The sequence below is a fragment of the Rhincodon typus genome, chromosome 8 (assembly GCF_021869965.1).
Source record: "Rhincodon typus isolate 14 chromosome 8, sRhiTyp1.1, whole genome shotgun sequence".
NCBI classification, from domain to species: domain Eukaryota; kingdom Metazoa; phylum Chordata; class Chondrichthyes; order Orectolobiformes; family Rhincodontidae; genus Rhincodon; species Rhincodon typus.
In genome coordinates, this window is record NC_063339.1 from 11,245,716 (window position 1) to 11,272,923 (window position 27,208).

At 41.8% G+C, this 27,208-nt stretch overlaps 1 protein-coding gene across 1 annotated transcript in view; it reads right to left on the reverse strand.

Annotated features, from left to right (window-relative positions):
• Positions 1 to 27,208, reverse strand: part of adck1 (aarF domain containing kinase 1) — a 399,982-nt gene that overhangs the window by 354,777 nt on the left and 17,997 nt on the right. Inside the window, exons 2-3 of the mRNA XM_048600420.1 lie at positions 21,182 to 21,327; positions 18,606 to 18,689 (exon numbers count right to left, since the gene is read on the reverse strand). Of these exons, the coding sequence (XP_048456377.1) occupies positions 18,606 to 18,689; positions 21,182 to 21,327 (230 nt within the window). The remainder of the gene's footprint in view (positions 1 to 18,605; positions 18,690 to 21,181; positions 21,328 to 27,208) is intronic.

The window sequence follows — 27,208 nt, forward strand, 5'->3', positions numbered from 1 at the left end:
CCAAGGCCTCAAAAGCTGTTTACTTTATTGGCTTTGAAGCAGACTACTTGACATCTATCTCAAGCTTTCTTCATAAAAAAAACCTTGACAAAATACAGCTCTTAAAGCCATAGAATTGTCGCAACAACCTACTGTTCATTCCCTCCCATGACTGGGATTAGGGGTGGGGCTGGTAAAATAGGTTAAATCAGTTAAAACGTGACATAATCCCTGCATTACTACAAGCATCCCTACTTAACAGCAGTGGGTTTGGGGGCTCGATGAGTGATCTGAGTCGTACAAATGAGTGCATAACATTTAAATGAAACTACATCGCTCAGTTTTTGGGAATATTTTTTGTATTTAAATGTCACTGACCTGCTTTCCCAGGCCACAGGAATTCCAATACCTGAAGGGGTAAGGGAAGCAGTCACATCAGGCAGGCATGAGTCTTTCCAGCACTGCTTCTGAATCACAGAGTGGGAATCTATCACTTCTGCCCACTCCTCGCAGGCTTGTTCCGTCTATTTGACCAGCCTTTGTTTTGTTAAAATCTGTTCATGGGATGTAAGCATTGCTAGCTAAAACAGCATTTATTGTCCAGCCATTGAGAATCAACCATGTTGCTGTAGGTCTGATCACATGCAGGTCAAATCAGTAAGTCCTTACTTAAGAACATTAGTGAGCTACGAGGATTTTAATGACAATCAACAATGGTTACATGGTCATGGAAACATAAGTAGGAGCAGGAGGAGGCCACTCAGCTCTTAAGCCCGCTCCGCCATTCTTCACGATCATGGCTGCTCGCCCAACTCAATAGCCTAATCCTGCTTTCTCCCCATAACCTTTGATTCCATTCGCCCCAAGTGCTATATCTAGTCGCCTCTTGAATACATTCAATGTTTTGGTATCAACTACTTCCTGCGGCAATGAATTCCACAGGCTCACCACTCTTTGGGTGAAGAAATGTCTCCTCATCTCACTCTTTGGATGAAGAAATGTCTCCTCATCGAATTGTGACAATACTATGGCTTTAAGAGCTGTATTTTGTCTTGGTTTTTTTTTTTTAAGAAGAAAGCTTGAGGCATAGGTGCCAAGCAGTCACCATTAGGACAGCTTCATTTTTTATTCCGGATCTTTTTTCCTCTTGAATTCAAATTTGACCATCTTCCTTGGTGGGATTTGAACCCACGACCCTACAAAGTCAGCCCAGGGTTCTAGATACCTAATCCAGTGGTGGTAAAACATTGCCATTGCCTCCCCTCAAACATGCTGGAAACAGAATGATGATCATGAGGTCCTGCTGCTAAATTGATCAGGACCTCCATCCCCAGCATTTCACAACTTCTCACGCCTCCACACCAGGCCCCCACTCAAGCTCCCACAAAAACACCAGCCCCTCCCTAACTCCCCATAACTATGTGGCATTTTCACGGGAATTTTTTTTTAATGAAAGTAGTGGCTGCTTCATTTCCTCTATTTAAACTGAGAAAGCTGCCTCATTTCTTCATTGTGGAGCAAGATGCGGGTGATGACATTTTTACTTTGGCTGCCCTGAGAAGATGTTGGTGGGCTTTTTCCTTATAGGAAAATTCACCATAAGTGGTGACTTATGTAACTCATGAGCTTTACTGGCCACTTCAGAAAGAAAGCCAAAAAGCGCCAATCGGAGTTTAGGATTCCAGTAAGGAAGGCTATGCAAGAGTGCAGTTTTGTCCCATCTAAATGTTAGAGAGTGACTTTTCTTTTGAAAACAACAATCTACAAGCTTTTGTGGTTAATTTTTCCTAGTGTCAAGCCTACAAATCATTCCTGACTGGTAAAGCCAGAAAGCCAAGGAGACGGCAGTGATTTACAGACCCCAGAGACACATTAAAGAGCCAAATAAACCCTATAATGGGCTGACGTGAATCAGTTTTCATTGCCCAGTATGTATTCATATTCAACACTAACCAGCCCTAACAATTCAACAGATAAATTCTCTCTCTTCTGAAATCAGTAATTTCCCACTGATTCCCAACAGAAAAACTGTAAAGGGTGATAACTGCAGAGGGATGTACAGACAGCTCTGTGATACATGCAGATAAATGAATTCAGATGATTTAAATTAAAAATAAAATGTTTTTCAGCGATTAGTATATGTTGCACAGGCTCCTGAGAAGCAGAAATAATGGGCCCTTATTGGTAACCAGAATTACATTACATTCTCAAAATTAAACAAGGAATTGCAGATGCTGGACACCTCAAACACACAAAAACAGAAATTGCAGGAGAAACTCAGCAGGTCTGACAGCATCTGGGGAAGAAACAGAGATAACGTTTCAAAATGTTAACTCTGTTTTCTCTCCACAGATGGTACCAGACCTTCTGAGATTCTCCAGCAATTTCTGTTTTCTTGTTACATTACATTGTTCACCTCTTGCCCTCTCCCCACCCCCATCTTCCAGGTTTATTCCATCCTCCCACAGTCTAGAAAATTTTAATAACCAAACAGGTCTTCACCAACCCCTAATTCACAATTTACACTCACTTTCTCTTACTACCCTCTTCAACCTTGCTGACCCTACATTCTTAGAGACAAAAAAACTGCAGACACTGGAATCCAAGGTAGAACAACAGGAGGCTGGAAGAACACAGCAGGCCAGGCAGCATCTGGAGGAAAGGAGCAGTCAATGTTTCAGGTCTTACCCTTCTTCAGGACTGGATGTGGGGGTAGGGGGAGCTGCAGATAAAGAGGGTGGGTGAGAAAGGGGCGGAGGCAGAATGGTGGCCTCCCTTTCCAGCCCCACCTCCTCCCTACCATTCTACCTTCTGACCCTCCCTTCCAGTCACCAACCAGATTCATCCCTCCCATCGACCAACCAGGTCATACCTACTACCAATGTCCACCTATCACCACCATTCTGCATCCACCCCTCCCTTGCTTTATCTGCAGCTCCCCCTATCAATGGCTGGGTCAGCATTTATTGCTCATCCATAGCTACCCTTGAGAAGGTGGCAGTAAGCTGCCTTCTTGAACGGCTGCAGTCCACGTACTGTGGATTGAGCCACAATGGTCTCAGGGAGGGAATTCCAGGATTCCTCTGATCAATCTGATCAGTGTCTCTATCATTACCCTAACCTCACCTCCATCACCTCCTAGCCCACTCACCCAGTATCCACTTATAAACAGCGCTCACAAACCCTATACTGTCATTTCAAAGTTAGTGAAAGGCTCATAGATCTATCAAAATAAATAAACACCAGGTGAAGGACATGGGAAAGATGGATATCACCATCAGAAGCAAATGAATCTGTCAAAACAATCAAATTTACATCCTCCATGAGAGCTGAATAAACAACATTTACACTACAGGAATAATTAGAATTTTTGAAGGCAGCCAAAAGCTTATGCATCTGTTAAAACTTAAAAATAGACAAAATAATGCCTGCGCTGATTTGCAAAATAAAATAATTAATTAATAGTGCAAATAGAGGTTAAAGGGGATGATCTAACAGATATTGTGGAGATGTAGTTAGATCAAGGTTGGGAACTAAACATTCAGGGATATGTGACTTTTTGAAAGTACAGGCAGGAAGGAAAGGGTGGTGGAATGACTTTGTTTGCAGAAAATAGAATAATTAGGATAGCAAGACACTATCTTGGAGCCACGGCAGATGGCGAATTTGAATTCAATAAACATCTGGAATTAAGAGTCTAATGATGACTGTGAATCCATTGCTGATTGTTGGAAAAACCCCATCTAGTTCACTAATGTCCTTTAGGGGAGGAAACCTCTGTCCTTATTGGGTCTGGCATACATGTGACTCCAGACTCGAGCAATGCGGTTGACTCTTAACTGCCCTCTAGGCAATTAGGGATGGGCAATAAATGCTGGCCTAGCCCGTGACACTCTCATCCCATGAGAGAATTTTTTTTAAAATTGTGAAAATCAAATCTGCAAAGACAGCCATAAGAAAGAATTCCTGACGAGCTCAATCATCCCAGAAAACATGACAGACCTTGCTTACAAGTGACCAAAATGAAGGTATCAAATTCATTGAGACACTGTGTCAGGAACCTGCAGAGATGAAGGAGGAAATGTAAAAACTACAAACACCCCATCTATCCAAGCCTTCAAGAACCATTTGCCCCAGAGTCTTCAGATTGTGCATTGGGCCTATTGGCCAACTCAGAAACCACTAAACTGGAGTGGAATCATCCTCAATCCAGTGGGACTGCCTAAGAAGTGATCACATTTGCATTGGTGCTCTCTGTGGGATGTTAATGTGAGCAAATTAGCCGCTTACATATTGTGACAACATTTAAAGAGATAATCATGGGCGTGAAGTACTTTGCATGATCCAGGAGGCAGTGCAAGCTTCCGAATTTTTTATGCAGCTTCCATTTATATAATACAGAGGCGTTGGCGTTTAAATAAAAGCTGTTATTTATGTATTTGCGATGGAAGGAAAAAGATGGGGAAAAGATCCCAAGGAGAGAGGGAAATGAAATAAAAAGAAAATATTTTTTCCCTTCAAAGATGACAATTACCTGACAAGTCACCTTTACTTCAAGGAAAAGTGCTGCTCAACTTTCTGTATCGCTAGCAGTGCCATCACCATGTCACTGAAGAAAGTGTAGCTCCCATTGATTAACTGCATCAAGTTCACATCAACTCCTGTTTTCTAGTATTCTATTTGGTTTTATCATCATTACAGTACAATCTATTAGCCAACTTAAAAGTCCACAAAATGAACAAGGTGTCTAATTTCCTGGCAATTAAATGCAAACTGTTTCTCAACACATCCGCAATGCCATTACTGACTGTTCCATAACCTTAAGTAAAGCATTATTGGGAATTTCAGGACTGGAAAACACAATTAATTTCCTAAAACAAATTAATTAATAAAGCAGATAAAATAACATAAGCAACAGAGGTCTCTAGACTCCTAGAAATGAGTTACAGGCTAGAACCTAATTGAAGTTTCAGATTAATTAGCACTGCATTCACGAGCGTCCACTCCCTCCACCACCAATGCTCAGTAGCAGCAACGTGTGCTATCTACAAGATGCACTGTAGAAATTCACCAAAGATCCTTAGACAACACCTTCCAAATCCATGACCACTTCCATCTAGAAGGTCAAAGGGCAACAGATAAATGGGAACAGTACCACCAGCAAGTTTCCCTCCCAGCCATTTATTATCATGATTTGGAAACATAGTTCCTTCATTGCTGTTGGGTCAAAATCCTGGATTATCCCCTCAAGGGCATTGTGGGTCAACATACAGCACAATGTACTGCAGCCGTTCAGGAAGGCTGCTCACCGTCACCTTCTCAAGGGCAACTAAAGACAGGCAATAAATGCTGGCCCAGCCAGCAATGCCCACATCACACGAATTAATAAAAACACAACCCAATCAGACATTAGAAACCATTCCAGGAGATCACAAAGATCACACTTAGGACAAGCTGTTAATCCTCTTACCTTCTCCATGATGTGATCATGAATCTATGTACTCTGTGTTAAAGTAGAGAATCAGCATCTACCACATGAGCTAGTAACTTATTCCAAAGGTTCATTACTCTCTGGGACAAGATCCATCCAATATTCAGTTCATTGTGACTCTTCCATAATTTAATTGCATATCCCTAGTGCTCCCCGAACTGGAACAATCTCACAAGCACATCCCAAGAATGACTAGAGAACTGATGGTTGTTACAGAGTAACTGAGTGGTATAGCAGAAAGAATGACCATTCAGCCCATAATGTCTGTGCTGTTCATTATTAGAGCTATCCAATTAAGTTTACTCTACTTCTATTTCCCTACAATCTTGAAATAATTGCACCTTCAAATATTTATCTAAATATCGTATTGAAAGTGACTGCTGGATTAGTTTTCACCATCCTTTCGGATGTATTCCAGACCATAACTCAGTGCGTTAAAACAAACGTTCCTTGAACCATCCTAATTCTTTTGCTCACATCCATACACCTGCCTCCTCTAGCTACTGACACCTCTGCCACTGGAAAAAGCTTCCCTTTAATATCTCTTTTAAAACCATTCACGATGTTGAACATCTCTCCGTCTTTTCAGTTTACATCGGTCTCTCCACACAACTAAAGTGTTTTGTCCCAGGTAAAGTTCTTGGTTCAATGAAACAAAATTGTGGATGCTAGAGATCTGAAACAAAAACAGAAATTGCTGGAGAACTTCAGCAGATCCAGCAGCATCTGTGGGAAGAATGCAGACTTAATGTTTCGAGTCCAGTGATTCTTCATCAGGTGCTTGCTGACTTTCGCCAGCAATTTCTGTTTTTGTTTAAAATTCTTGGTAAATGTCTTCAGCAGCCTCTTCAATTCCTTGACATCTTCCCTAAGTACAGTGCCCAGATCTGAACAGAATCTTCCTCCTGAGGCTGGATTATGCCTTTTGCCCAGATGATTATATCGAAATAATTCACCACTACACAACTTTAGAGTGACTGGCCTGATGTTGCTGGATTTATTTGTTTCTTTCTTTTTAAACAATTTTCCAGCACTCTGGGACCAGCCTATATGAAAGAAAAATTGGAAGATTGTGGTGTGAGCCTCTTCAATTTCCATCCTTACCACCCATATTTAGTACCACCTCCTAATTTTATCCTGTCCAATTGTGATACACAGCACAGAACCATTTTCTTCTCTAGTAAAGACAGATGCAAAGTATACATTTGGTACTACAATGCCCTCTGCCTCTACAAGATGATTCTGTTCTGTTCCCTCATCAGCTCTATCCATCCTTCCATTCAGTGTCCCTTTCTTACGAGCAGAAATTGGTCTAGAAAGGATGCATCTCAAAACTAATGGACAGGTTTCAACGAAAATTGATATGAAGATAGGCTATGATTGAAAGAAGAACTATTTAGTTTTTTGGCAAAGGTTTGGATCAGGATACTGGAATTTTGAAAAAAATTATCCCTTAATATTGGAAAATAGTCTGAATGGAGTTTTATAGAGCACTGTGGGTTACTTTGGAGTGTTGTGAATTGTGGCAGTTGCTGTGGTGGAATTTGTTGCTACTATCAAAGTACAGGATGGGAGAGTTCAAAACTAGGGAGCATATTTTTAAGGTGAGAGGAGAAAGATTTAAAAAGGACATGACGGGCAACTTTTTTTTTTTTTTTTTTTACAGACAGTGGTTTGTGTGTGGCATGAACTGCCAGAGAAAGTGGTAGATGCACATACAATTACAACATTTAAAAGACATTTGGATAAGTATATGAATAGGAAAGGTTCGGAGGGATACGGACCAAACGCATGGCAGATGAGGCTAGGTTAGTTTGGGAGCGTGGTCAGTGTGAACTAGTTGGATAAAAGGGTCTGTTTCCATGCTGTATGACTCTGTGAGCAGACCTTTCATAGCAGGTTTTGGATTGGACCTGAAGCCTCCTCTATGAAGAGGAACTTAACATTTTTTTTCAGTTTTGTAGTCACAGGCCATCAACTTGTAAGGAAAATGCCTCAAGGAAAAACTGTATAAATGTAAAAGTGTTGAATTAACATAGTATGGCAAAGGAATGTGCTTTACTGAGAACCCTCTCCACTTAGTATTTGAGTTTACAATAGACAATTGCATTGCCTTTTATACTGATCGTTAATCAATTTTCATTCTTTGTTCTGATTCGGCTTCTTTCATTTGGTTTGCATTTCTATATTGAGATTAGATCTCTAGTTTCATTCTTAAATCTATCACAATCCTCTCTTAGTTTCATTTTAACCTCTGTACTTCAGTCATCTGGAGACTTATGGCTTTGGACAGCCTTGTTGGAAGCTACGTTAAAAGTTACAGCAGGCAACTTAGACAAGCTCAAGGTAATGATGCAGAGTCAACCTGGTTCTGTGCATAAAGGGCACCAGTAGATATACTGTACTAAGATTTCCAGAAGACATCTGCTAAAGTCCACACGAAGTCACGTCAGAAAATACAATGCTGATCATGTAGGGGGTGTCTTATTTACTTGGATAGAAAATTGGCTTGTTAACAGGAAGCAGAAAGTAGGCATAAATGAGTTTTTTTTTCAGGTATTTGTCTGGATTGGATTGAAGACGATCAGACAAAGGAGAAGTAAGCCATTCAGTCATATCAAGTGTGCGCTGCCAAAGAAATCATGGCTGATCCGATAACACTGAACTTATAGATTTTATTGTGCTATGGGACAAATAGTACAGGCTTGTGAAATACATTATGATTACTGTTTCCTAATATCATCAGATTTAGAGAAGATAGTGAAAAGGGCAAGGAACAATCCAATTCGCTAGAGAAGGGCTAACTTCAGTGAATAGCGAAAAGGTTTGGCTCAGCTGGATTGGAATCTAAAATTGGTGGATGAAACAACAATTGAACAAAGGATGGGCTTCAAAGAGTAGTTGCTTCAGATATAGAATTGACACCTTTCCATGAAGTAGAAAGAATACAAATATATGAGTTAGGAGCAGGAGGAGGACTTTAACATCTGTTCATAGTTGATCTAATTGTAACCTCAGATCTATATTTCTGCCAACCCCAATACTCTCTTACTCCTTGCTTAACAAAAATCTATCTACGCCTACCTTAAAATATTCAAGAATTTTTCTACCACCTTTTCAGAGACTTCCAAAGACACATGACCTTTTAAGGGAAATTAAAAAATCAGCTGATTTATATTTGAAGTGGATGACTCCTCATTTTTAAATAGTGGTCCCTAGTTCGAGGTTATTCAATAAGGAGAAACATTTACTCCACATCTACCCAGTCAAGATCTATTAGATTTTAATTGATTCACTCCTATTTGTCTAAACTCCAGAGGATACAAGCCAAGTCTTGTTTAATAAGACAAGCCCCTCCACAATTTCAGGTATTCTCTGAATTGCCTCTAACATATTTACATTCTTCCGATATTGTGCGCAGTATAATAGATGCGATCTCAGCAATGCTCTGCATAACTGAAGCATAACCTCCCCACTTTTGTTTGCAATTCTCCTTCTGATGAATGATCACATTCTGTTAGCTTTCCTAATTACTTGCTCTACCGATATACTACTTTTTGTGATTCATGCACAAGGACTCCCAGATCCCTCTGCATATCAGACCTTTTGATTTCTCATGGTTTGGATAAGATCCTTTTTTATTCTTCCTACCAAAATGGACAATTTCACATTTTCTCAAATTATAGTCAATGTGCGACATCTTTGCCCACTCATTTAACCAGTCTGTATCTTTTTTTAAGTTTCCTCATGTCTTCTCACAACTTACTCTTTGACATATTTTTGTATTGTAACAATTTACCTTCAGTCTCTTCATCTAGTTCATTAATACAAATGGTAATCAGACCACTCATTAAATTTTCCAATGTTGGCCTTCAAAGGGAATGGAGTATTAAATTAGGGAGGTTTTACTAAAACTGAACAAAGCACTAGTAAGTCCACAACTGGAATACTGAACAGTTTTGAGCTCCTTGTCTTTGGAAAGATTTACAGGTATTGGAGGCAGTCAGAGAAGGTTCATTAGCCTGATATCCGGTATGAAGGGACTGTCTTATGAGGAGAGGTTGAATAAATTGGGCCTGCGCTCATTGGAACATAGAAGAATGCGAGGTGACCTCATTGAAACATACAGGGTTGCACATTGAAGACAGAAATGCGAAGGAATTTCTTCTTTCAGGGTTGTGAATCTGTGGAATTCTTTACCAAACAGGGCTTTTGAGGCTGGGTCACTATTCAAGGCTGAGATAGATAGATAGATTTTCAATCAGTAAGGGAATTAAGGGTTGTGGAAAAAGGTAGGATCGCATCTATAGTACTGTGCACAATATCAGAAGAATGTAAATATGTTAGAGGCAATACAGAGAAGGTTTATCAGACGAATACCAGAAATTGTGGAGGGGCTTGTCTTATTAGGCAACACTTGGGTTGTATCCTCTGGAGTTTAGACAAGTAAGAATGAATCGATTAAAATCTATAAGTTCAGTGTTATCGGATCAGCCATGATTTCTTTGGCAGAGCACACTTGATATGACTGAATGGCTTACTTCTCCTTTGTCTGATCGTCTTCAATCCAATCCAGACAAATACCTGAAAAAAAAAACTCATTTATGCCTACTTTCTGCTTCCTGTTAACAAGCCAATTTTCTATCCAAGTAAATAAGACACCCCCTACATGATCAGCATTGTATTTTCTGACGTGACTTCGTGTGGACTTTAGCAGATGTCTTCTGGAAATCTTAGTACAGTATATCTACTGGTGCCCTTTAGGCACAGAACCAGGTTGACTCTGCATCATTACCTTGAGCTTGTCTAAGTTGCCTGCTGTAACTTTTAACGTAGCTTCCAACAAGGCTGTCCAAAGCCATAAGTCTCCAGATGACTGAAGTACAGAGGTTAAAATGAAACTAAGAGAGGATTGTGATAGATTTAAGAATGAAACTAGAGATCTAATCTCAATATAGAAATGCAAACCAAATGAAAGAAGCCGAATCAGAACCTGAGGAAGGGTCACCGGACCCGAAACGTTAACTCTGTTTTCTCCTCCACAGTTGCTGCCAGACCTGCTGAGCTTTTCCAGCAACTTTGTTTTTGTTCCTGATTTACAGCATCCGCAGTTCTTTTGGTTTTTACTTAACATGCTACCTGCATTGATTTGAACCGGTTAGGAGAGTGGGCAAAAAAGTAGCAGACGGATTACAACGTGAGTCATGCACTTTGGTAAGAAGAATAGAAGCATGGACTATTTTCTAAATGGGGAAAATATTCAGAAGTCTGAAGTGCAAAAAGACTTGGGAGTTCTAGTCCAGGATTCTCCCAAGGTAAACTTGCAGGTTGAGTCAGTAGTCAGGAAGGCAAATGCAACTTTGGCATTTATTTTGAGAGCACTTGAATATAAAAGCAGGGATGTACTACTGAAGCTCTAGAAGACTCTGGTCAGGCCACATTTGGAGTATTGTGTGCAGTTTTGGGCCCCATATCTCACAAAAGATGTACTCGCCCTGGAGTGGATTCAGAGGAGGTTCACGAGAATGGTCCCAGAAATGAAAAGCTTAACGTATGAGCAACGTTTGAGGACTCTGGATCTATACTTGGAGTTTAGAAGGGTCAGGGGGGATCTAATTGAAACTTACAGAATACTGAATGGCCTGGACAGAGTGGATGTTGGGAACATGTTTCCATTAGCAGGAGAGACTAGGACCCGAGGGCACAGCCTTAGAGTAAAGGGAAGACCTTTTAGAACAGAGATAAGGAGAAACTTCTTCAGCCAGAGAGTGGTGAATCTACGGGATTCACTGCCATAGGAGGCTGTGGAGGCCAGGTCATTGAATATATTTAAGACAGAGATAGATAGGTTCTTGATTGTCAAGGGGGTCAAGGGTTATGGGGAGAAAGTGGGAGAATGGGATTGAGAAATTTATCAGCCATGATTGAATGACAGAGCAGACTCGATGGGCTGAATGGTCTAATTTCTGCTCCTATGTCTTATGGTGTCTTATGTACATACATTCCAAACCCTCCAGTTCCTGAAAAATTCTCCAATGCTGTGGTGTTAGTTGTCTTTGCCAGTCTGTAAACTTTCTCCTCACTAATGTTCAGCCATTGGGATCATTAATCGTTATCTACAGATTATACTGCTAATGTGCACTGTTACAAAGAGTGTATTCCAAAAATAGCACCAAAGCTCAACATAAGACCCAATGTTCCACAGTACACTGAAGCCAGGTCATTTGACAGTCCCACAAGGAGACTGTCTTGATAACAGAGTGCATCTCAACTCTGTGCAAAGTTAAATTTTAAAACATACCCCAGGTACTGGTAAAACCTTAGTACAGAATCTGGTTTAGGACACAGGGTTCTAATGAAGAGATGTTCTGTGTATACAATCAAGCAGTTTGCTGATCTTCACAACCTGGGGACCATACAGCTGACATTAACCCCATTTTGACATTTAGTTGGCACAAATATTTGTCTGAGGTTGGGCGTCACCAATACAAAGCAACTTCAAGAGCCAAGTAAAGCTTTAAAAACAGATTATTATTCAGATTTTGCATTTTCTTTTCACCCTGTGGACAACTTCCAAAGACTTAACTCCTTTGTGGTTATAGACCTATGGAGTGTGGATGCTTTACACATTAGCATGAAATGCAGGCCTGAAGCCTAGGGCTAGATTTTCAAAGCTCCTGCTGTACTGACAAGTAAGTTGAAATATGATGTGAGGGACTTGCATGCTGTGTAATACATGATGGCATAACACAAGCAATGATTGCTGATGAGGACTGACTGTGCTGGGAATCAGCAGCTTGAGATTACAGAGATAGAAACTAATGTTTCTTGTAGTTTAGCTGTTCTCAGAAATTAATAAGGGAACGTAATGGGATTGTTGTGTTTTAATGGTCTCTTCCCTCCACTGTTCAGAGCTATTTTTTGATTTAAAAAAGCAATTGAGCATTCTACATAATAAATCATCTTAATTAGCATTATAGTAAACATTTAGGTCAAAACCGTACAATCAAAAGGGATGGGTCATTCCAAATAATGACCATTGCGGGTCATTACTGGTTGTTATTCTGCCAGGATAAATTTAACAACTTGCATTTATTTACTCCTACCATGCAAAGGCACTCAATTTATGCATTTAACAAATGTTCACCTCTTCAGCTTTCCGAAAGATGAATGTGAGGTATCGTAATTCATCACAATACACTTCAATTTATATGGCCTTCCTCTACCAAGGACTGGCTAATCAAAGTGATCTCCCGTGAGCAAGACAATCTTCATTAGCTGCAATAATGGGAAATTTATAGTTTACAGGACCGATTTTTTTTAAAATAGCAATCCTGGCACAGGTTGCTGATAAAACACCTTGGAAAGCAACTCAGGTCTCATCACCAAAGTTACCAATCTTGATTGGGACATATTCTGATGCTGTCATCATATGATCCACTGCTGCCAATTGCCCCAGTCACTTCATTGGTCAATCCTTGCCATTTTCAAGCTCCTATGACATTTGAAACACAAATTAATCATTCATTATCTATTTCAATGTTTCAGTCAAATGTAATTCCCCACCTTCCTCAATGCCTGGGATCTTCTGTAATGTGTAAAAGTGTTCAAAGACAAACACAGAGAATTCAGAACCAAGGTCAGAAGATGCATCTTGCCAAACTCAAAGCATTAACTCTGTTTCTCGGTCCACAGGTGCTGCCAGATCTCCTGAATTTCTCCAGCATTTCCTGGGTTCGTTTCAGATTTCCAGCATCAACAATACTCTACTTTTATGAAAGTGATCAACGAAACTTTCTTAATTCCTTTGCTTTCTTTCCCCCCCAGAGCATTCTGCAACAATGTCCTGGAAATTAGTATTCACGTGTCAGCGTTTTCAAGGGAGTTGTAGAAGAATAGCAGCCCCACAAAAGATGCTGCCTTACAGCTATGATGCCATGACATCTAGGAACACACAAGACCCTCAATCGCCAAGAAGTGCACTCCATTTCAGTAAGAGCTCAACCCCATCCATGTGGAGTTTTCTGGTAAAGTGGCAGTGGAGTAGGGCTTCTGAGCCCAGGGCTCCTCCACTCAGTCCACTTTGCTCTTTTATTTCTCTCTCTTTTCTCATTTTTCTTATTCTCTTTTATTTTACTTATCTCTTGTTGAAGAACTCAGTAACGATGATGGCATCGGTGGCAGTGAGTGAGCCCTATGAGCGCGGACTCATAGCAGCGGTGGAGGTGGCTTTGGGTTCCTGGCAGCTTCTGCATCAACAAGGAGGTCCTAGCGCCAACTCGTGGCTGCTGCTCCGGAAGCGAGTTTGGTTTCCGGCAGCATCTGCATCCAGCACAGATTCGAGGAGGCGGCGGTGGCGGTGAGCTTGAGCCCAGTACGAGACCCGGCAGTATCAGCAGCGGCTGCATCTGTGAGGTGGGCCCAAAGCAGACTCATAGTAACGGTGGAGACAAATTTGGGATGGTGCAGTACCTGGCAGCATTAGTGCCACCTGCACTGGCGGGCTCCAGCGAGGACTCAGTGGCGAGGGCATTGGTTGAGGTGAGATAGCACTGAAGAGCAGCGGCATTTGTTCCAGCTGTGGCGGAAAGACGAATGGGACACGTACCTGGCCATGAGGCCCATGGCCCATGACGGAGCACTTAACAAGAGGGACTGTAAAGTTGGATACTTTTTCTTTATATTTCTGCCTTTATATTCTATGCTTTGGTTTGTTTTCAGTGTTTTAAGATAGCGCCAGAGAGTGATGACACCATACAATACTCTTTACTGTATTTTGTAACAAAATACAGGTGACAATAATTAAATAAATACACAAATAAAAACAACTCAAATATGGTGCCATAATGGTAATATCACTGGACAAGTAATCCAGTACAATGTTCTGAAACCACAGGTTCAAATCCCAACACAACAGCTACTGGAATTTAAATTCAATTAATCAAATCTGAAATTAAAAAATCTCAGTAACGGTGATCATAAAACATTATTAATGCTTTTCTGGAAATTATGCAACATTGGAAGAGGAGGCAAGCATAACTTTCACGGAGGTAAGAAATGGCATTTACTGCTACAATTACTGAAAGGAAAAAAGAACTGGCTTTGAGAGGGCTATCAGCCTATACTATTAGGTGATTCAGAAAGTCACAGCCCTGAGAATGCAGTTTTGGTCGGCCCAGAAATCAAAGGGAAAAGAAGACTCCTTAGAAGCTGCAGTCTCTCTTCTGAAATCCTTCTCATCGAGCATTACTTGTCGCTACCTGGCAAAATCTGAAGGAATGCACTTTGACCAATTCCCAACAACTCAAATTCAAGCTGGTTGGATTCAGAACCGGACATTTATTGCCAATCTATAGCTGTCAGTAACGGAGTTTCGTTCACAGGAAATTTCAGCTGATCTGTGAGTTATCCCATTTTATCCTTGGTTTCCAGACTGTTGGTGCAGAGACTTGTGTTCTTTTTGTATAAGTGAATTGAACTGAATTAGCTTTATTGTCACATGCACTCAAATGAGTACAGTGAAAAGTTTATACATCATCACTTAGAGCACATCTTAGGTACAAAGATGCACAGCTTCTTCAGTTATAAGATCTTAGAAAATAGAGAAATAAAAAGTCCAGCATTGCAAAAATAAAAGTTCAGAACAACGGTCATCCAACCTAGACCACGTTGGCACCTAGCCTCCAGACCACACCGGGCTTTGTCTCCAGACTGCACCAGACTTCACCTCAAGGTTCACAAGGCTGAGGGATTGCTCTGGAATTGCCTCAAGATGAGGAGACCACGCTAAGGCCATCCCAGGCTGAGAGACCACCACAAACCGCCAGAAGAGTGGCACGCCGGGCTGAAAGGATGCTATGCCTGGAGGCCGCCACACCAGGAGGCCACCGTGCCAAGCCAGGAGGCTGCCATGGGAGGCCACTGCAGGCTGAGAGGACTCCTGATCGTGGTTGCGCTGAGGCTAGGAGTCGACTGAAGGTTGGGAATCATTGGAGGCCAGGACAGAAGAAGAGAAAAAGAATACAAAGTGGTTAAAAACAAAAGAAGAAAAAGAAGAACGGTTGGAGCGGATGAACTCCAGCTGAAGCATCCTACTCCGCCGCTATCCTGGACCATTATTAGCAAAGCAACATCAGCACATCTGACCCATTCAGCTTGCTCTTGTGTCTGTCTGCAGGAGTAACAGCAATGATGTTGTTGAGTGTGTGTGACTGGCTATCAGAATGAGATTTATTCATAATAAATGGATTACTTTTCAGGTCATTAAATGGAGCCTGATGGGTGTTTCTTTTATTTTTCATTGCAATACTAAAGAGAAGCAACTGGCCATTTTGGTAATTGAAATAATAAAGTTATACCACTGGTGTGACCAGTGGAGTAGTGGGGCTTGATTAACAGCACATTCCTCCAGACAATACAGGAGCACCACGCACTTGTCCATGCCCACTGCTGAGAGCAATTCACAATGGGCATTAAATGCCATTCTTTCCAGCAAAACCTGCAGCTTGAGTATAAATCATCCCAACAATATCACTGACACCTCTGAATGGGTGGCCTAACACTTTGTACTGCATTAAACTCAGCCTAGAAGTGGACAAAAAGGAAGGCTACAATTTAGAAAAAGGAATCTTTAACATAACGTAAAATAGGAGCTAGTTACTCCATTGCCATGCTAGCCAGCAAGATGCCATGATCAATCTGGGGCTGCCAACTCTGAACACATTCCTGGAGATTTTGTCACACACCTCCAAACAGCCATTTTTCCTCCAATGTTCAACATTTTTGTAACAGAGGAAGGAAACCAAAGAAAATGAAGAAGAAACAAGAAACTAGGAGTTTTGAGTTGACAACATTTCTAACGGATTTTCTTTTTGCTCACAACCCAGAAGGTCCAGACCAATTCCAGAGAGATGGTAGCCATGTTTAAATCTGTTTCTGCAGAGTTAGCCAGTCACATTTTGGAAGGGAAGTGTGCTGCCAGGCAGTCAGTCAGTGTTATTGCTGGTCCAGTTCAGTATCCAGAAACTCCTGCTTAGGATGCATGACTGAGCTTCATTATGATAGCCACCCTTCTTGATTAGGCCATTGATGTGCAATGTCAGAGCTTGGAAATAAATATTAATTCCAACACCGTACAATGGCAGCTAAGTATGCCATTCACAGGAGGTACTGCAGTGACCTACCTGAGTCCCTTTAACAGTATTTCCTAAATCTGTAACTTCTCCCACATGAAAGAACAGGTGCCATAGCAAAACCACCAACCACAAGTTCTTTTCCAAGACAATGCAGACTTGGAACTAATGTTGCCATTCCCTCGCTGTTGTTAGGCAATAAACCTGGAACTCTCTTCCTACCAGCATTATGGGTGCACTCATATGACACACACACGGGAAAACTGGGAAGGCAGTTCAGAGGTCCCTGTGCACAGGATTTGCTGAGATTATCCATTTTTGTTGATCAAAATATTGCCCCTCGACCCTCCTCCAGATACTTTCACTTGTTTGCAGGAGACACTATGGGATTGCTTCACACTAATAAAGGTCTTTTACTTACTTGTCACAGCCTATGGCAACTGATGAGAAGAAATAAAGTGGCTGTCTTCAGGGTCATAATGCTTTTTACTGCAGACCAGAAACAGTTCCTTCCCTTCCACAGGTCCAATGGCTTCTCTCCAAAACATTCACACCCTTAAGCTGTTCACCTACCTGGGAGCCAAACACATAGTTGTCTGTAGGCAGAAGGCCTTTGTCATCGATAGCTAGTTACCATTTCACAGATCTATTCAGCTATTTGTTGCCAGCCAAATCTCCATTCATACACAGACTCCTGGGTCCAGCTCATCTGAAACTAAGCTTCCCCCACTACTTGAACCAACAGCTGTATAAACAGCACTTACAATGAGCATCAGGCAACTTGCTTTTAAATCATGCAGTAATCTTTCAAATATCCTGTTTTATGTGTTCTTTTCTCATTTCAGCCCACGATCAAAATTACAGAAAAATAAATAGATACAATCTTTACAAGCCTATGAAACAACAAGGAAATGACACCTGTACAGAAGTTGATAACCAGAGTGGTGCAGAGAGGATCAAGTAGCATTCGGAATGGATGGAACAGAAGGGGCTCATTATTTACAGAACTTAAAATTCAAGCAGAAGTCCATCACTTCAGAGCTCACTCAATCAAAGGGCTAAAAGTCTAAAGGCAGGCATCTGGAATGCTTTATCTCTAAGATCATAAGACCACAAGACATAGGAGCAGAAATTAGGCCATTCAGGCCATTGAGTCTACTCCGCCATTCAATCATGGATGATAAATTTATCAACTCCATTCTCCCGCTTTCTCCCCGTAATCCTTGATCCCCTTGAGTAAGACAGGGCCATGATGAGAAAAGATCTCATCATAAGGCACAGTGCAGGCAGACCATCTCAAACAAAGCAAAAAACTTCCCTTCACTATCCATCACAATAAGTTTCCTGAATAAGAGCATACTTTATCCCATAGTAGTAACACAAAACATGAAATGTGACTCATAGAACAGAATCAGTGCAGTATACTAAGTTATTTGGTCCTTCACAACTATACTAATTCCTTGAATGAGCTAATCATTCAGCTAACTTCTCTGCCATTTAGCATAATAGAAGGCCATCTGGCCCATTGAACTTGTGCCACCTCCTTGAAAAATAAATCTCAACAGCTTATTCCTCTGCTTGTCCCTCTCTATACATACAATTTGTTTCTATATTTAGCTAGTTCTATTTTAAACAATATTGAATTATCTCAAATCTTACTCTCACTATTTAGTGGAGGGTGTTTGCCAGAAAAATGTTATAAACAACAAGATCCCAATGGTCACCTCCACTCTGCACACATCTCTTCCTCCTTCACACTACTGTCAAAACAATCAAGAGGAGCAACAGAGCAACCTGGTGTCAAAATTTTCTTTGAGTTCCTTTCCTTCCTCCCCCTCACCCCACCACCAATAGTTCCTGGGCCTCTGTCAGGAGCAACACACAGGCCTGCACATATCCTGCCGCAGTGCCAAATAGCAGATTGCCTCACCATGTTCGAATCAAATGCTTCACAGGAAGTCACTGATCAACAAGAGATGCCAACAATAAGGATTTGGGCCTACCTGTGACTTGACAGTCTCGTATTCATCTGTCCCATACTCCACCTTCTTGAGTGAGGTCATGTAGTCATAACTGATGACTGCAGTCTGAAATTAACATCACAAAAACAAAGTTCTTCAACTGACTTTTGCCTTTTTCAATACGCCACTTCACTCCTGTCAGGCAGGGTCACCAAATTCTCCTGGTCCAGCATGATGCCACCGACCCTCTTCCACTTTTGGTGGAGGGTACTGGATCCATCTATATGCATAAGGTTTCTTTAAACTTACAGGCATGACACATTAATATCATATCCTACTGTTTTATACTCTCATTGCTCATAGGCATCCCAGCTCTGGAGCAGGGTTGGGTTGTACAGTTTCTACAATGAAACTGGGCACTAAGCCTGTCCACTAAAAAATCTTCACAAAATAACTCAAGGACAATGAAAGAAAATTTTTTCAAGACCATTAACTGTTTAATGACCTGTTTGGCACATTAGTTTAATTTTAGAAGACAGAATAGGAAAATAAACAAGGATAAACCCACAGTGGAAGTAAGTAACTTATGGTATCCCATGTATCATGGTATCTGTGCTGTGGCCTCAAAAATTCACGATATTTTTTAATAATTGAGGTAGCATGACAGACAGAGTTTATCCAAGTTTTCCTATGGCATTAAGATTGATGGTATAGTCATTTGTGTAAGTACGAAGATAAAACTACAAACAGACCCTGATATATTAAACAAGTGGACAAAGCTGAGGCTAGTGCAGCTAACGTAAGGTCATTTTGAACAGAGGAAAGGAAGATCTAAGTGAATAGCCAAGGTCTTTTCCCAAGAGTATGGGCATCCAAAACTAAAGGGCATACAGTTAAGGTGAGAGGGGAACGATTTAAAAGGGACCTAAGGGGCAACTTTTTCACGCAAAGGGTGGTGGGTATAAGGGATGAGCTGCCAGAGGAGATGGTGGAGGTGTACACAATTACAACATTTAAAAGACATTTGGATGTGCACCTGAATAGGAAAAGTTTAGAGGGGTATGGATCAAATGCTGGCAAATGGAACCAGATCAGTTTAGGATATCTAGGCGGTACAGACAAGTTGGACCAAGGAGCCTGTTTCCATGCTGAGTGAATCTATGACTCTATAAATTAAATGGAGAAAAGTTCGGAACAGTAAAAATCCAAAGACATCCATGTGCCCAAGTACACAAATAACTAAATAATCAAAAAGGCTCCTGAAATGTGAGATTTTATAACACGAGGGGACAGAACAGAATATAAATGAGCGGAAATTTTGCAACAGCTATGTAAAGCCCTGGCTAGCTCACATTTGGAGTACTGTGTCTCTGCTTCATATACTTGGGCAGTCCCTCAGGATCAGGGGTGACTTTATTTTCTCTGGCATTGTCGATTCAGAGGTGAATTACAGACCAACACTGGATGTGAAACTGGGGCAGGTTTTTAAGAGGCAAGTGGGTGAGAAAATCTGAGCATCTCACTCTCCTTCAGTTGTTTGTGCTTGGCATCCACCTGACTCTGTCTGATATGCCCAAAATAGTTAACACCTTTGCAGACACTTCTTCTCCAGATTGGGACAAGAGATTCCTATGAGCTGATGGGGATGTCACGTGTGTTTCAGGAAGGCTTTGACAACATGACATCCTTGAAGCACTGCCTCTGCCCTCCTGATGACTGACCACTTGCCGTGACGAAGTTCAGACTAGAGAACTTGTTTCGTAAGTCTGTGTCTGGCATACAGATGACGTGGCCCACAGCTGATTGACTGCAACCAGTGCCTCAATACTGGAGATATTGGCCTGAGAGAGGACACAGACATCAAAGAGCCCACCCTTCCTACAGATTTGTAGGATTTTACAGAGGCACTGCATCTTAGGAAGGAGATATTAGTCATGGGAGGTGTACAGTGCAGATTCACCAGAATATTGCCAAGGGTTAGATTACGAGGGGAGATTAGGCATTTGTTTTATAATTCTTTCATGGGATACGGAGATCGCTGGCTGGGCCGGCATTTGTTACCCATTCTCATTTGCCCTCGAGAAGCTGGTGATGAGCTGCCATCTTAAACCACTACAGTCCATGTGATATGGGTACATCTGCAATGCTGTTAGGCAGGGAGCACCAGGATTTTAATGCAATGACACTGAAGGAACAGCAATATAATTTCGGGACAGGATGGTGAGTGGCTTGAAAGGGACTTGCTGATGGTGGTGTTCCTGTGTATCTTCTGCCCTTGTCCTGCTAGGTGATAGACATCGTAGGTTTTGAAGATGCTGTTGAAGAACCCTTGAGGAGTTGCAGAAGTGGATCTTGTGGATGGATTATAATAATAACTCATAAATCCCAATAGGGAATTCCAAAAGAAATTTCTTTATCCATAGATTCAGAGCAGGGGTTGTGAAACCCTCTAAAGGCCGAGACAAATAATGTTAGATGCATTAAAAGGGAGAGCCAGACAAATACTAGGGAGAAAGAAATAGAACGATAGGTTGATAAAATGAGGGGAAGTGGGAGAAATTTTGAGATGAAAGCTTGGTACAAGTTAAATTTTCACATATCTTAATAAAACTACTTACAGTGGCCATAGCTCGTATAATTCGAACAAATCCAATATCGTTAGGGTCCACATGGGTCGCAACATACAAGTCAGACAGTGCTAACCCTCCTGTAATTACTGCTCCAAACCTCAGAAGCCACTTTGCCATTCCAGGATTCAAGGGCTCTGCAACAACAACACAAGAAAGGTTTTCAAAGAATCTCCATCAATTGAATTAATATCAGATTTTGCTTCATAATCTCAGCATGTCATCTCCCAGCATCCCCCTGCCCCAACTCTCCAGTCGACTTCACATAACAACTCATACAACAGAAGATGAAACATGAAATGACCTGGATGTTTCTGTACCCACAGCCCACCCCTCTATTTTCTGTGTCCAAAGCACCATTCAATGTTGCCAACTCTGTACCATAAATTCCTGTAGTCTCAAGGACGAATATTAATCTCCCAGATAGTGTACAATTTTTCATTATCATTAAGCACTTTTGTTTATTTGGAAACCAAACATAGAGTGGAGTGGGGAAAGGCAGGAAAACACCGTTTGACTGGGACAGTCGTAGACTAATCGAAAGCACCGGCAAGATATCCAACCAGTTTGTTCTTTTTAAACTCAACCTGTTTGGATTTATTATGACACACCCTGGCTGTCATAGCCCAAAGTGTGAGTTGGACCCAGATCTTCCGGTCAGAGGTAAGGAAACTACCACTGTATCACATGACCCTAAGTATAAGCAATTGCAACATTAAGTATCAACATATTATTCAGGGTCTTATGCAGTCACTATTGCTTTATGGCCATTATACCACAAACAGCCAGGGCGGGGCAGAGGGAGATTTTCCCTGCTTTTTTGAAGCATACCAAATGGGGTCGATTGTATCCATCTGAGAAAGGACGTGAGATTCACGTCTCATCCAAATGACGACCCCTCTGACAAATCCAATATGCAGAGCACGAGGCAGTGCACTTGCTGCGCCAACTGAAGCAGCACCAACGCCCCCGACTGCACAATGTGTTTCATGGTGATGTCTGAAGTGAAGAAAATTGATAAAACCTGCAATTACAGTGCTGGTACTATTTCTGTCCATCGCTATAGAAACATCATTTTGACTGATTCTTAAAACAGAAATGTGAGAAAGCTAGAAAGGAAAATGGCGGAAGCTGCGTCCCAGAGGCAGAAGGACACTGGATCTTTGTAAACTTAGAAGACCAGGCGAAGAGAACTGACAGGAACTAACACATTTGGCCTATATCCCTCTAAATCCTTTCTATTCATATATCAACCCAGATGCTTTTTAAATGTTGTAATTGTACCAGCCTCCACCACTTTCTGTGGCAGCAGATTCCATACACGCACCACCCTCTGCATGAAAGAGTTGCCCCTTAGGTCCTTTTAAAATCTTTCCAATCTCACCTTAAACCTATGCTCTCCAGTTTTGGTCTTCCCTACCCTGGGGAAAAGACCTTGACCATTCACCCTATCTATGCCCCTCATGATTTCATAAACCTCTATAAGGTCACACTTTTAAAAGGTATTGAGTTCCAGATTCCACACAGGAAAAGGAAAAAAAGACCCATCAAATCCCCTTACATCTTACCCAAAATCAACGTTAATTATTCTTCAACTGGGGAGAATGCAGCCTTCCTAGCCATTTCATCTAGACCTCTCAGATTTTCAGTGTAGTTGGAAAGGCGGAAGCTTGGAAGGGATAAGACAGTTCAAACTAAAATTAGAAGTGACAAAAAAAATCTCTTAATTTTTATTGCTTATCATTTTGGATCAGTGCCACACCCAAACTCTTCCAATCACAGGGCGGTTTGATGCACAGGATCTGAGGGCACAGATACCACATGCTCACAGATGAATGATCAACACCAGAGGAACCTATAAGTAGCATTGCGATGGAATGCATGTCAAAGACCCTCACTACAGGTACTTCAAAATAATTTGCCACCTAATTATATTTTAATTCCAACATTGTGCTGAATTAAATAAGACTAATTCAGCCCAACATAATGACACAATGGTTCACACACAAAGGGAATATAAGCAAAACCAGTCAATTTGGACAGCAGTTGGAGTTGAACCAAATGGTTGTGAACCAATCCAAATCATATGGCAGAATACTGTAAGTAACCTGCAGGTTCCATGATCCAGTTGTCAACAGGTCCAGCCCTGTTTACTGCTTTAATGTGCACAGTGGCAACACTGCAACAATCCCACCAGATCTGTACCCTACCAGGTTCAATATTTAGAACTGTTGCCACTGTTCAAAAGGGTGAATGCAGCAGTATTAACCGCAGTATATGCAGCTTGTATACAGGGTTCAGGCCACAAACAGCTAAACTTTGTAATACAGGATAGAATGGTTCACACTTGGTGGTCAATTTTGTGTTAACTGTCATTTGACGTGCCTCAAAAGCCCCATGCTGGCATGGTAGTGACTGCCAGATTTACAATGACCAGGAAGAAACAATGGGCCAAGAAGCTGCAAGTTTTGCTGGTGTCAGGTGGAGACAGCTCAAATGGCAGCTCTGAGTTCTCAGCCCAGGCATACAAGGAGGAAGATAGAACTTATTTTTGAGATGTTCCAAAGCACTTCAAAACCAATGGAGTGCTTTTTTTCAGTACTGGAGTGGTATTCTTGCCAGACTGTTAATCCAGAGACACAGGTAAAGTTCTGGGGACCCAGGTTCAACTCCTGCCACCGCCGATAGTGGAATTTGAATTCAATAAAAATCTGGAATGAATAGTCTAATGATGATCATAAATCCATTAATGATTGTCAGAAAAACCTGTCTGGTTCACTAATGCCCTTAAGGGAGGGAGACTGCCATCATTAACATGGCCAACATGTGACTCCAGGCCCACAGCAATGTAGACGACTTTTAACTACTCTCTGGGCAATTAGGTACCGGCAATGAATGATGGTCTAGCTAGCGATGCCCTCATCCCATGAACGAATTCTAAAAACATATCAGAACTTCAAGAGAGTCAAGGGCAGAGGTGAGTGTAGTGGTCATCACTAAGGAGAAGGAGCTGGGGAAACCGAAAGGTCTGAAGGTGGATTAATCACCCAGACCAGATAGTCTACACCCCCAAGTTATGAAAGAGATAGGTAAGGAGATTGTAGAGGCATTGGTGGCGATCTTTCAGGAATCACTGGAGGGTCACAGAGGACTGGAAAGCAGTTAATGTAACACCCCTGTTTAAGAAGGGAAGGAGGCAGAAGATGAGAAATTATGGGGAGTTAGCCTGACTCCAGTCGTCGATAAGATTTTAGAGTCCATTATCAATAATGAGAATGTGAAGTACTTGGAAGTATGTGGTAAAATAGGGCTGAGTCAGCACAGCTTCAACAAAGGGAGGCTATAGAGTCATACAGCATGGAAACAGACCCTTCGGTCCAACTCGTCCACGCTGACCAAGTTCCATTTGCCTGCTTTTGGACCATATCCCTCTCAACCTTTCCTATTCATGTACCTGTCCAAATGACTTTTAAGTATTGTAACTGTACCTGCAGGTACCATTTCCTCTGGAAGTTCCTTCCACATACGAACCACCCTCTGTGTGAAAATGTTGCTCCAGTCATGCCTGACAAATCTGTTAGAATTCTTTGAGAAACTAATGAGCAAGTTAGACAAAGGAGAACCGGTGGACATGATTTATTTGAATTTCCAGAAGACGTTTGACAAGGTGCTGCACAGGAGGCTGCTAAATGAGACAAGAGCACACAATTTACAGGCAAGGTATGGGCATGGATAGACAACTGACTGACTGACAGAAGACAGAGTATAGCAACAAAGGGGTCTTTTCAGGATGGCAACTCAATGGAGTTCCAAGTGGGACCACAACTATCCAATTTATGCGTTAACTATCCAGACAAAGAAACTAAGGGCATTATTGCTTCGTTTGCAGATGACAAAAAGATAGGTGACATGACAGGTAATATTGAGGAAGCGGGGAGGCTGCAGAAGGACTTAGACAGGCTAGGAGAATACCGAGAGGCCTGAACAGAGTGGAGAAAATGTTTCCAGTAGTAGGAGAGATTAGGACCCAAAGGCACAGCCGCAGAGTGAAGGGACAATCCTTCAGAACTGAGATGTGGAGGCATTTCTTCAGCCAGAGGGTGATGAATCCGTGGAACAATTTCTGCAGAGGGCTGTGGAGGCCAAGTCATTGAATGTATTTAAGATCGGGATAGATAAGTTCTTGACTGGTAAAGGGACCAAGGGTTATGAGGAGAAGGGAAGAGAATGGGGTTCAGAAACATGTCAGCCGCGATCGACTGACAGAGCAGAATCAATAGGCCAAAAGGACTAATTCTGCTCCTATATCTTGGGGTCTAATATTGCAGTGCAGCTGTAGTGATCATGGTAAAAGTAGTAGAATATTTACACTTTGCAAAAATAATAAGTCAAATCAAACCACCATGCACTACTCATTATTGTTATAGCCATATGCACAAAGATATAAAATAACTGTTTGCTTCAAGGAGAATGGTTAATAACATACAGTGCTAAACTGACGGGTCAGGTGTAAATTTGTCTGATAGAAATCATGTTTTTAATAATACCAAGAGTGCAGCTAAAGATAAGTAGATATAAACACAGACATTATGAACATCTATGCTCTCTGTCATGAACTAACAGAGCAACTCCTAATATTGCAACCACTCTGCAACTGACTCTGCATCGCCCCCTTATGACATGATGTATAACAGGTGGAGTAGTTTTTGAGTCAGTATTCAGTTGAAACTTTTCTGTGTTGAATGAGTTTTGTGCAGAGACCTCATGACAAAGGGTCGAGGGAGGGCGGGGGAGTTGTTAAGACCCGGACAAATGTATTAATTCCCCTTACTCCATATCTCCCCACAGGAGCAGTTCTGTGGCACATGGTTCCACACTCCTTCTTAACGAGAAAGATAGAAAGGCAGCATGGGCAGCAGGAGTGGTACTGGAACTGAGAAGTTAGGATTCCAACTGAGAAAAGAGGGGGCCAAAGAAGCACCCAAGAGTTTTTAAAGATGTTGAAATAATTCAATAGGAGAGACATGAAGATGATATTCTGGTCTCTCATAGAAACAGAGAAGCAGGAGTAGGCCATTCAGCCCTTCAAGCCTGCTCCACCATTCAATATGATCATCACCCAACTCAGTACTCTATTCCTGCTTTCTCCCCATATCCTTTGATCCCTTTAGCCCCAAGGACCATATCTAACTCCTTGAAAATATTCAATGTTCTGGTCCCAAACCCTTTCTGTGATAGAGAATTGGTGTGCCGCAACAAGCTAAGAAGTGTGCCATGAAATTATCAGGAAGGAGCGTTGTTTTATCTCTGAAACCAGGTGCCTTATCATAGGGGCAGGGGAACAGCTCTCGGTGCTTGATTGGTCAACAGCACAGTCATTCAATGCACAGGGGCAGAGGCGAGGGCCAGTTGCCAGCATTTTATTGGTGCATGGTGCTGTCACTGAATGCACGGGCGGGGGGGAGGTGCAGTGAGTCTGTCACCTTTGGCCTTTGCCCCTTTGCTGGGTTCAGCCAGTCAAATCGTGCACCACTGCTACTGTGGATTGTAAATGTCATTCCGCAGCAGAGCCAAAAACAGGTTGAGTCTGGGAGCTGCAGAGCACTCTGTTGGAGCTAAATCAGGGGGAATGGTGGGGAGAGGGGTGGGGGCACATAGAGGATCTACTCACCACCTCACCCTAGCCCTGACAGTGGAGGGCAGTTCTCCATGATTAGGCCACACAATGACTCCTGCAAGATGGGCACGCGTTGTGAGAGGCGGCTGGATGGATGGTGCACAAGGAGTGGGGAGGCTATGGGGGAGTTAGGGGGAATCCCCAATCACTCGGTGTCTCAATTCTTAGAATAGCACAGTAAACGTGATGTTTATGAGCAATCAATTCAGCTGAAAAAAATGCCATGGAATTGTTTGTTACGTTGAAATATACCTTGATCCTGAAAATTTCACATCAAAACCACAGAAAAATATTCGGAACAAAAACAAAGTTGCTGGGAAAGCTCAGCAGGTCCGGCAGCA